General features: G+C 42.2%; 1 protein-coding gene across 1 annotated transcript in view; it reads left to right on the plus strand.

The window, feature by feature from the left end:
- Nucleotides 1–12,283, plus strand: part of KLHL1 (kelch like family member 1) — a 311,682-nt gene that overhangs the window by 76,474 nt on the left and 222,925 nt on the right. The window contains exon 2 of the mRNA XM_064174201.1: nucleotides 863–1,045. Coding sequence (XP_064030271.1) covers nucleotides 863–1,045 — 183 coding nt within the window. The remainder of the gene's footprint in view (nucleotides 1–862; nucleotides 1,046–12,283) is intronic.

Consider the following 12,283-nt stretch of genomic DNA (forward strand, 5'->3'; position numbering starts at 1 on the left):
TACTTCCATGTCTTTGCTAAAACCCCCATCATTTCACTGTTAGAATCATAGAATAATAGAATAATAGAATCAACCAGGTTGGAAGAGATCTCCAAGATCATCCAGTCCAACCTGTCACCCAGTCCTATCCAGTCATCTAGACCATAGCACTAAGTGCCTCATCCAGTCTTTTCTTTAACACCTCCAGGGATGGCAACTCAACCACCTCCCTGGGCAGCCCATTCCAATAGCAAATCACAGACTTAAGCCTAGCAACCTTGTTTGTTAGGCACCCACCTATTTCTTGTAAATTATTTGTCATTCTAATTCTTCAGCAATAAAACTAAAGAAGTCTGCCCAGGACTGCAATCAAAGTAAGGAAAAACTGAAAGAAAAGATCAGAAATATCTACCTGCTATCCATGCTAATGATGTTACATGCATCATTACAGTTTAACATGAAAGCTTTTATTGATCATCCAAAAACATGTAAATAAACTTGGGTTTACATCAATATGATTGGCAGTCCAGATTGGATAGGTATACTCACAGAATGAACACATTTGTTTTCTCTTTAGGATGAGTTTATAAAAGATATCTTACTTGACTTGACAATATAACAAGGTGGAGTAGAGCAGAATTAAGGAAATGTTCCTTTTAGAATAATCAATTCATAACTGTTTCTGTTGAGGAATCATGGTTAATAAAGTTTTAACTTGAGTTGTGAATTCCAATGTAATTTTTTCTGTCTTGTACTTTTAGTGATGAGACTGGAAATAATGCACTGATTACTTAGGTTCTAGAAGCCTGTGATGAAATCTAGATGCCTGGTCAATATATCAATGGTCGTCTTATCAATGAGGAGTTTCTCTTCTGATTTACAGACTATCAGGAGTCAGCCACCCCTTGTCACCCCACTGTGACATGGATTCGTGCAGCTCTGAGGAATTCTACCAGGCTGTTCACCATGCAGAACAAACCTTCAGAAAGATGGAGAGCTACCTGAAGCAACAGCAGCTCTGTGACGTTATCCTGATTGCTGGGAATCGCAAGATACCTGCACACAGGTAGGATATAAACATAAGCTATTGAGAGTACACAAGTGAATGTTTTGGGTGTGCATATTTTATACAGTAGTATTTTCTGTCACCTTTCTGTCTGATTCCCTCTTGCTTTAAACACCACACATGTTAATAGACTGCAAAAGGTGGTGTTTGAAAGCCAGGCCTTTGGAAGTGGGGTATTTTTGTACAGATTTCAAAAGTTCAGGTAACACTCAAATAACAAATTTGTCTTGAGTATGACAAATGTTTCTCCCTGCTGTGATGGGGTTCATATGTGAGGAGAATGGAAATCTCAGAAATGAGATGCTGTACAGATAAGCTGAGCATGGCATACAAAAATTACATTATAATTTCTGAAGTTTTCTTAAGATTATCTGGTATTAAAGCAGCCAGGACATAGGAAATTATGCTTAATTTGGGATTCTAAAATAGCTCTTCTTTATTATGTTTTGTTTTCAGCTGTAGCCTTTGATAAAGTGCAGGCAAAACAAATATCCAATCCTAGAGTTTAGAAGAAAATACAGAGAATACTTCTGAGTGTGCATGTTAACAAGTCTCTTTACATTAAAACTGTATGTAAGGCTGAAAACTAAGCATGATCTATTCCCTGCTCCAACCTCCCCAACATACGCAGGGATACATCTCAACTAGACTGAATTACTGAAAGTCTCATCCAACCTTGCCTTGAATACTGCCAGGGAGGAGACATCCACAACCTCCCTGGGTAGCCTGTTCCAGTTCCACCACCCTCATATTGAAAAACTTTTGAAGACTCGGTCTAAACCTACTTTCCCTCAGCTTAAGACCTTTCCTGCTTCTCCTATTGCTAGACACCCTTATGAAAAATTCTTCTCCAGCCTTTCTGTAGGATCCTGTGCTAGTTTGAGCCTAGCTGGGATATTGTGGTGAGAAGAGTTAGATGATAGGCTGTGAAAAGGAAACAATGGTGATGGCTGCTGCACTCATAGGCTTGCTGAGATGTATGAAAACAAGAACACAAACATAGATAACAGAGTTTGCTGTGTGCTCTGGCTGCATGTACTTCTCTCTCTAACTTGCTGCCTAACCAATACTTCTGCTTCCTAACCCCCCTATATGATCCCCCAAACTCACCTTGAACGTAAGGCAAAGTCTGGGATAAGGTAGAGGAGTGGAAAGGAGGTGGAAGGGTGGTTGAGAGCCTCTCCTGGGTACTCTGGTTTCTGAGAGTGCTGTTGTGTTTCTGTATTACTGTTTAACTTGCATATTTCTGTCTATAGCTCTATAGATTGTAAATATCTGATTGTATATTGTGCTAAGCTATAAATGTAAAGCTTCATTCTTCAATTTCCAGCTTGTCTGAGTCTAGTCTGGGTGATTTTTCAAAGTGTGGAGGGGTGGGTAACACCCAAACCATCATAGATCCCTTGAGATATGGGAGTATTATATTTTTATAAAAAGGTGCAGCACACAGTAGTGCAAAGCCAAAGCTATCATTCAAATACTGGGAAGTAAAAGCTGTCAGAAACCTTGACTAAAATATTTAAATTGACCCAATAATTGTAGTAAGTGAGAAAGTAACCTCACATAACAAGGAGTAACAGATTATTACAGATATCTTACAGCACAGGTAAGAGTGCTTGATTTAGATTCAAAGAATGATAGAATCAGTCAGGGTTGAAAGGGACCACAAGGATCATCTAGTACCAACCTCCCTGCCATGGGCAGGAACACCCTAACCGAGATTAGGCTGGCCACAGCCTCATCCAGCCTGGCCTTAAACACCTTCAGCAATGGGGCCTCAACCACCTTCATGGACAACCCATTCCAGCCTCTCACCACTCTCGTGCTCAACAACTTCCTCCTCACCTCCACTCTGAATCTCCTCACCTCCAGCTTTGCTCCATTCCCTCTAGTCTTCTCACTACCTGATACCCTATAAAGTCCCTCCTCAGCTTTTTTGTAGCCCCCCTTCAGATACTGGAAGGCCCCAAGAAGGTTACCTGGGAGCCTCCTCTTCTGCAGACTGAACTGCCCGAACTCTTTCAGTCTGTCCTCATAGGTAGCTATAATAAATGCAGGAAGTTTTCTCCTCTTTTTTTCAGCATGTTTCTTTCTTTTGACTTTATTTCTACTCTTCCTGTCTTATAAGACCTGATATTTTTCCTGTTTCTCCTCTGCCTTCATATACTCAAGTTCACAGATGCCAGCTCAGTCCCTAGTAATTTTTACCCACTGACTTGGCAAATGACACAACTCCTGTGTTCCAGGCTTTTTGCCACTATTAAATGTATTACACGTCTGGCACTTTATGCACTCCTGGTAGTTGTGGTCTGATGCCATTTTTCTCTGCATTGCCAAGATATTTCATTTATGGGTATATAAAGCACAAAGGGAATAATATTAAACTTCAGTCCTTCTGTCCAGCTGCATTTACAGTGTTCCAGAGCTGCAAAGTTTGCCTCAAGGTGCCTCCTACCAAAAAGAAAACTAGAGGAATAATAATCTAAAGCTTTCTGGTTTGTGTCCAGTTTTACATCCTCATACATTATTGATCTTTTAAATTTCTTTTTCAGAAATAATGGGAATTTTCTTATTCTTTCTTGAGAATGACTTGGCCCTTTTTTTACAAGACCTATGAGGAGAGGCTGAGGGAGCTGGACAGAACTTCCTCCTAACATCCAGTCTAGACCTCCCCCACCACAACTTGAGACTGTGTCCTATTGTTCTGTTGCTGGTTGCCTGAAAGAAGAGACCAACCCCCACCTGACTACAGACTTCCTTCAGGTAGTTGTAGACAGCAATGAGGTCACTCCTGAGCCTCCTCTGCTCCAGTTGCCCTCAGTCTCTCCTCACAGGGCTGTGTTCCAGACCCTCACCAGCTTCATCGCCCTTCTCTGGACATGTTCCAGCACCTCAACATCTCTCTTGAATTGAGGAGCCCAGAACTGGACACAGGACTCAAGGTGTGGCTTGACCAGTGCTGAGTACAGGGGCAGAATAACCTGCCTTATCCTACTGGCCACACTGTTCCTGATCCAGGGCAAGATGTCATTGTCTCTCCTGGGCACACTGCTGGCTCATCTTCAGCTACTATCTACCAGTTCCTCCAGGTCTCTCTCTGCCTGGCTGCTCTCCAGTCACTCTCCCCAGCCTGTCTGTAGTGAAACGACCAAATCAGAACTGACCAAAATACTCTTTTGATTTATGCAGAATTGAAAAGTGCAACTAGAATTTTCTCCAACAAGATAAAATGACATGAGGGGTACGTGAATTTTCAGACTTAATCAGGATCTACTTCTGACACCCAGGGCTGCAATTTCCTATTCATTTTGCTAACTTCCCTCAGGGTCCATTGTTTTAAATTCCATTGACTCATGGTCACTGCAGCCAAGTTTCCCATCAGATTTCACAGGCCTTTTTGTTTGTTTTCTTCCAGATTTGTTAGGAGCAAATCCAGCAAAGCGCTCCTATAACGAAAGCTTTCTACAGAGTTGGCTAGATAATATTTATTTTGTATTCTGGAGAACATCTAAAAAGCCTGCTTGCAGAGGGCACTGAGCAGTACTTGTGGAGTTTTAAAATTCAATACTTATTGATAAGTAGAAGTTTTTTTGAACATTATCTATGCAAAGTTTATGAAAGCTTAGGTAAAATGAACTCTCATTTCAAAATTAAATTAAAACATATTAAAAGCCACAGCTTACGCTGAATGTGTTACAAATAAGTGTTCATATTAATTTGTAGTAATTAATTAATTAATGCTTATTAATAAGTATTCTCAGAATTCTTAACTAGTGTGCTAGTTTGAGCCTAGCTGGGATAGGTTAGAAGAGTTAGATTATAGGCTGTGATATCTACTGCACTCATAGGCTTGCTGAGATGTATAGGAACAAGAACACAAACATAGATAACACAGTTGCTTGCTTTCTGTCTTTTGAGCTGCACTTCTCTCTAACCTAACCTGCTGTCTGTGTGACTAATGCCAGTGGCATCCTGGCCTGCATCAGGAATGGTGTGGTCAGCAGGAGCAGGGAGGTCATTCTGCCCCTGTAGTCTGCACTGGTTAGACCACACCTTGAGTACTGTCTTCAGTTCTGGGCCCCCCAGTTTAGGAAGGACATTGAGATGCTTGAGCATGTCCAGAGAAGGGCAACGAGGCTGGTGAGAGGCCTTGAGCACAGCCCTACGAGGAGAGGCTGAGGGAGCTGGGATTGTTTAGCCTGGAGAAGAGGAGGCTCAGGGGTGATCTTATTGCTGTCTACAACTACCTGAGGGGTGGTTGTGGCCAGGAGGAGGTTGCTCTCTTCTCTCAGGTGGCCAGCGCCAGAACGAGAGGACACAGCCTCAGGCTGCGCCAGGGGAGATTTAGGCTGGAGGTGAGGAGAAAGTTCTTCACTGAGAGAGTCATTGGACACTGGAATGGGCTGCCTGGGGAGGTGGTGGAGTCGCCGTCCCTGGGGCACTTCAAGGCAAGGTTGGATGTGGCACTTGGTGCCATGGTCTAGCCTTGAGCTCTGTGGTAAAGGGTTGGACTTGATGATCTGTGAGGTCTCTTCCAACCCTGATGATACTATGATACTGTGATACTGTAATGCATCTGCTTCCTAAGCTCTCCTGGCTGACCCTCCAAGCTCACCTTGATCGTGAGGCAAAGTCTGGGGTATGGTAGGGGGGTGGGGAGAAGGTGGAAGTGTGGTTGAGAGGTCCTCCTGGAGACTCTGGTTTCTGGCAGGGGTTGTGTTTCTGTATTACTTTTTAACTGGTCTATTTCTGTCATTAGGTGTAGCTATTGTAAATACCTGCTTGTATATTGTGCTAAGCTGGAAATATAAAGCTTCATTCTTCAATTTCCAGAGCCACTGAGTCTAGTCTGGGTGATTTTTCAAAGTGTGGAGAGGGCAGGTAACATCCAAACCATCACACCTAAAAAGAATGGTTCTCACATAATTTTCCTTCCACTAGAATAACTTATGAAAATGGTATAGATTTAATATGGTACAATATAGTAAAGTAAGAATCACTCTTGGAAAAACACGGCAAAGTTTCTGTTTGAAGTTATATCTGTCTTCATTCTTTTCTGATGCAGAAGAAATCAAGACAAAACAATTGTGTAAAAATCAAGCACAGAGTGATGTTTTATGTAATAATATGTCTTTGATGTATATAGTAATATGAAAGAAAAAATTTAGTTAAGGAATGCCACTGTATTGCATTGAATGAAGTGGAAGACACCAAAAACAGTTATATGGTAATTGGTTATTGTACTGCCCTCCAGACTCCTCCAGAGTTCATAGAATCATAGAATCAACCAATTTGGAAGAGACCTCCAAGATCATCCAGTCCAACCTAGCACACAGCCCTATCCAATCAACTAGACCATGGCACTAAGTGCCTCATCGAGACTTTTCTTGAACACCTCCAGGGATGGCAACTCCACCACCTCCCTGGGCAGCCCATTCCTATACCAATCACTCTCTCTGGCAAGAACTTCCTCCTAACATCCTGCCTAGACCTCCCCCAGAACAACTTGAGACTGTGTCCCCTTGTTCTGTTGTTGGTTGCCTGGCAGACCAACCCTACCTGGCTACAGCCTCCCTTCAGGTAGTTGTAGACAGCAATGAGGTCACCCCTGAGCCTACTCTTCTCCAGGCTGCACACCCTCAGCTCCCTCAGCCTCTCCTCACAAGGCTGTGTTCCAGGCCTCTCACCAGCTTCATCACCTTTCTGTGGACATGTTGCAGTATCTCAACATCTTTCTTGAATTCAGGAGCCCAGAACTGGACACAGGATTCCAAGTGCCATCTTGTCAATGTCTCTCTGCAATGCTCTCCTACCCTCCAACAGATCCACACCTCTTCTTAGCTTGGTGTCATCTGAAAACTTACTGATGCTGGACTCAATCTCTTGGTCCAGATCATCAATAAAGCTATTGAACAGGACTGGGCCCAGCACTGATCCTTGGGGAACACCACTAGTGCCTCATTTCTGCCATTTCTGGCTTAATTTCTGGTGGTGCTTTCTCTTTTTCCCCTTTTCTCCATGCTTTTTTGCTACATTTAAGTATTTTCTTTTCTCTAGAGGAGACGCTACTGCTCTGCCATAGGATTTCTAAAACTTGATAATTTTATGGGAAGAATGTCAGGAAAGCTCTGGTCATAGCCTGGATGCTGCCAAGTTGATTTCTGTCACTGGTGTTATTTTATGGGTTTTGGTTGTATGGGTTCATTGTTTTTACCTATTTATGTTTCAGTGAAAATGGGAGAAAGTCAGATTGCAAATGAGGTAATACAAGTGTAATCACTGCACTTTAGTTTGCTTTAAGGCACTATGCCAGAATCTCAATCTTATTATAACAGCTTTTCACTGTTTGGATGACTCAGTCAGCTTTAAAGTCATAATGTGCTTAACCTTTTTGTTGGCTCCTGAACATCATGTTTGTCTAATCTAATTGTCCAATAAACAGGTTACAGGCCTACTCTTTCACATGGAGTAATAACAAAGGAAAGGGCAAATCAACTGAGTATTCTAAGGAACTACTGAGAAAGTAGGAAAAAAACCTCTGCAGCAGGCATTTCATAGAATCATAGAATCAGGCAGGTTGGAAGAGACCTCCTAGATCATCCAGTCCAACCTAGCACCCAACTCTGGCCAATCAACTAAACCATGGCACTAAGTGCCTCTGCCAGGCTTTTCTTGAACACCTCCAGGGACGGTGATTCCACCACCTCCCTGGACAGCCCATTCCAATGCAAATCACTCTCTCTGGCAACAACTTCCTCCTAACATCTATCCGAGACCTCCCCCACCACAACTTGAAACTGTGTCCCTTTGTTCTGTTGATGGTTGCCTGGCAGAAGAGACCAACCCTCACCTGGCTACAACTTCCTTTCAGGTCAACAATGAAGTCACTCCTGAGCCTCCTCTTTTCTGGGATAAACGACCCCAGCTCCTTCAGCCTCTCCTCACAGGATTGTGTTCCAGGCCTCTCACCAGTTTCGCTGCCCTTCTCTGGACATGTTCCAGTATCTCAACATCTCTCTTGAAATGAGGAGGCCAAAACTAGACACAGGACTCAAGGTGTGGCCTGACCAGTGTTGAGTGTAGGAGGGTTAAGTATCTGACATTGAAATTAATGTGAAAAATTAAAGAAATCTCTTTTTTTATTATTATTACTCTAACAACAAAATCAGATATAAAAAGTGTAAAATATCTTGATGAGAGAAAAATGCTAAAATAATACTTTTCATTCAGTTAAGCTACTGCAGTATTAACTGTCCATCCTAATTAAAAAAAAAAAAAAGTGAACATGAGTTTTTATTTTGTCAACTTTCCATAGATATAAATACTTTATATAGTTTTTCTCATGTCCTGTACCTCTTATTTAGAATATAGCCTCTTTCAGGCAAGAAATGTGTTGTAACCCTACATCACCTGGTATAGAAAGAACTTGAGTGTTGATCTTATGAAACAGACAAATAAAACTAATCCACTGTCACTGCACTTCCCTCTTCTATCCAGGGTCCGATCAGCCAAATGCAATTGTATCTAAAATCTATCTAGACTGCAGCTTGTATATGTCATCTGAAACACAAGAACACTGGGAATTAAATGTTATTCAGAACTAGAGTGACATGGTCAGAAAACCAATTATTTCCAAGCTACAGAAAATTCTCGATTGTCTTGGGTTTGAGTGGTCAGAAAGGTATTTCACTCCTTACCAAAGGAGTACAATTAAAACATTCCACACTGGACTGGAAAGAATTAGAAGTTTAAATGGAAGTATTATTCATAGCAACACAATACGGTACAAAGCAGAAATACACAAATATACATAGTCTACGTTGGCCATGGTTCTCAAACAAAACCTCCTTAGGCCAAAGCTTCACACCACCTTCTCTAAAACAAACCAAAAATGAGACCTCCAATGACTCTGCAGCCAGTTTATGTAGTGATGCAGGATGGGAGAAGGTGAAAGGCTGTTTGGGAGCCCCTCCTGGGGACTCAGGTTTCTAGGAGGACTGTTGTGTTTCTGTATTACTTTTTACCTTGTATATATCTCTGTATATAAATGTATATACTGTAAATATCTACTTGTATATTGTGCTACTAGATCTAGTAATAACCAGCAAAATATATAAACATTAATTGAACTGGAAGAGAAGATTCCTGTGGTCCAATGCTGCTTGCAGTCAATGTACCACTTGCCCACTAGATGGACTCAAGGAGCTCTTTCTGCTTATGGCAGAAGGCAATGGAGAATTACAAAGAGGCTTTTAAGTATTTAGTCACAAAAATAATATTACCTGACTCACAGGGCTGGCCACAGACCCACACCAGTACCCAAACACTTTCAGGGAACCCTGTCTTGTCAGCCACTGAGACTTAATTCTTCCCAGACTTCTGGGGAACAGAGGCAGACAATCTCTGACCTTATCTCCTGGCTCCTCTGGATGATCTGTGTATCTCAGGACTTCTTGCCTTGGCAGGAGACTTTCAGGTGCAGGCAGGGTGTCTTGAGATGTGTTGTCTCAGCACAATGTGATGCTGGCTATGCAGGCCGATCACATGCAGGCATTTACAGTCTGTTCCTAGTAAGCTTTCCACTCAAATCCAGGATGCAAAATGAAGTGGCAACAGCAGCCCCCATGCTACCTTCTTGTCCCTTTTATCTATATCTGTCCCAAAACAGGGGCATTGGATGTAGATTAGCCTATCAGAATGGCACTTTGCCAAGCCTCACCACATTAGATGAAGCCAGGGCTTTCACCCTTCCCTCCCACAGTTGCTTCCCGCAGCACAGGATGAACATGTCCGGACAGGCAAACATGATTACACCCATGTTTGCCCTATCAGGCCTACCATCACGTGGCTCAAGTTGTTTTCTTGCATTAATCAGTAACAGATGCTTATGGAAAGCATAAGCTCATAGTATTAGCACTACAGCTGCCCTATGCTCATTCCCAGATATCTGTCATTAATATTAAAAGAACTTCTCATGTCAAACATTGCAGCTAAAGTGTGGCATTTAACACAACCTACTGTCCTTGAGTTTAAGCACAAATTATTGAAGTAATGTGGTTGGGAGAAAACAGCAACAATTTCTGCTATCAGAGGGAAAGCAGCAAGGTGATTTAGATAGGTTGTTAGTAATAATTGTGATTGGCAACTTCTTTTTTTGTTGCCGCTGGTTCTGTTTTTGTTTAGAGTAACGAGGAGTAGAAGATAAAGGACAATTTCTGACACTGAGAACACTGTCAATGTTTTCAAAGGAATTTCTGTGATCTTGACAATTAACTCTTCTAGTTTTATTTGTACCTTTTTCAGACATAAAGGATCTTAAGTTTGCTTAACTGAGTATGTGCCAGATCAAGGTTTTACAGGTTGATCTTTTAAGATGATTTCTAAAAATCTGGTTATCTAGTTGAGTTTTAGTTTTGATATGGCCATGTTTAATCTCATTGCAGACAACGGAGATCTGCTGCTTATGTTGCCTGGTCACCTGTGTCTGACTATGACATGTTGACCTTCTGGTTGCCAGGTGTCCACCAAGCTGGTCTTTCATTCCTCCTTCTCAGCAGAAGGAGGGGATGGAAGTAAGATGGAAAAGCTCATAGCTTGAGATAAGGACAAGGTGATTGTTTAACTGTAACTATCACGGGCATAACAGACAACATAGGGGAAATTGATTGAATGTAATGCCAATTGATAACAGAGCAAGATAGTTAGAAATAAAAATGAAACTAAAACTACTGTCTAGGTACTGATTTAAATTTCCCAGAGACTCAAATTTAGTTAATAGAACCAATAACAATTTATGGGATGCCTTTCTCTCTTCCCCCCTCTTTCTCCAAAGAAAAGGAATTAGATGGAGAGAGAGAAAAGGCATGCAGACCCAAGTAAATAATCTCACTGCGGTTTGGAAGTTAAAAGAAGAAAAGTTTAACAATAAATAAAAGGTATGTGGGGTAGGGAAGTTACAAAGGTATAGGGAAGGGAAAACAAGATACAAAATATGTAAATATACAACCAGATTTGATGGCAATGGGTTTTGGCCACCTTGTGGTGATGATGGTCATGTGTTAAGACAAAGAGCAGCAGAAAACAGAAATAGTGATGCTGACAGAGAGGGAAAGAGCAAGAACAGGCAGTCCCCCTGCTTTTATGGATCTTAGACAGGAAGGGGGCATGGACTAACCATCACCTGGTAGTGTTCAGACCCACTCCTGCGGAGGGGTCAAGACCATCTGGGGTCAAGTTCAAGATCACTCCCCCCCAGGAGGGTTAACCCTGTCCCCAGTCTGTCCCTTTTTCTTGGTCTCAGTTTCATTCCCAACTCTTATACCTCCTCTACATGAGTCGCACAGGGGGAACTGGGGATTGCAGTCACTTTGTTACGTGTTGTCTCTGCAACTCCTTCCTCTTCACGCTCTTCCCATGCTCCATGTCTCAGTTCTAGTTTAAATTTCCAGAGACTGAAATAAATTTGATAGAACCAGTAACAATTTTTATAGAGTGCCCTTCCCTCTTCCTGCTCCTTTCCCAAAAGAAAGGGATTAGATGGAGAGAGAGAAAAGTAAGCACACCCAAATAAATGGATCTCACTCAATTTGAAAGTTAAAAAGAAAAGTTTAACAATAACTTAAAAAAGGTATCTGAGGAAGGGAAGTTACAAAAGGTATAGGGAAGGGAAAATGTATAAATACAACTCAATTTTGATGGCCACGTGGAAAAAACAAAGAGAACCAGGAACAGGATGGTGAACCTGGTATGCAGGGAGCAGAGAAAGAACCACAAAGTTCCCCTGCTTTTACGGATCTTTTGACAGGAAGGGGGAGTGGGCTAACCATCACCTGGTGGTGTTCAGACTCATCCCTGGGGAGGGGTCAAGACCACCTAGGGTCAGGTTCAGGGTTACTCCCCCTGGAATGTTAACCCTATACACTTCAGAATGGGGTCTCTCTCACAGGAGATAGTGCTTCACTGTCTTCTCCATTATGGATCCTCCCATGGGTTCTTGGCAAACTGCTCCAGTATGGGTCTTTTATTCAGGTGCAGTCAGTCCTTCAGGAATGAACTGCGTTAGCATGAGTCCCCCACAGGGTCACAGGACCCACTAGAAAACCTGCTTGGGTTTCCTTACATGGCTTGCATATCCTCTCAGGAGCCTGCTCCAGTAGAGGTTTTTCAGTGGTTGCAGCTTTCTCCAGGGCATAGCCACCCACTGCAGCATAGGATGCTCCACAGGCTGCAGATTGGATA

Source organism: Pogoniulus pusillus, chromosome 3 (genome assembly GCF_015220805.1).
Source record: "Pogoniulus pusillus isolate bPogPus1 chromosome 3, bPogPus1.pri, whole genome shotgun sequence".
Taxonomy (NCBI): Eukaryota; Metazoa; Chordata; class Aves; order Piciformes; family Lybiidae; genus Pogoniulus; species Pogoniulus pusillus.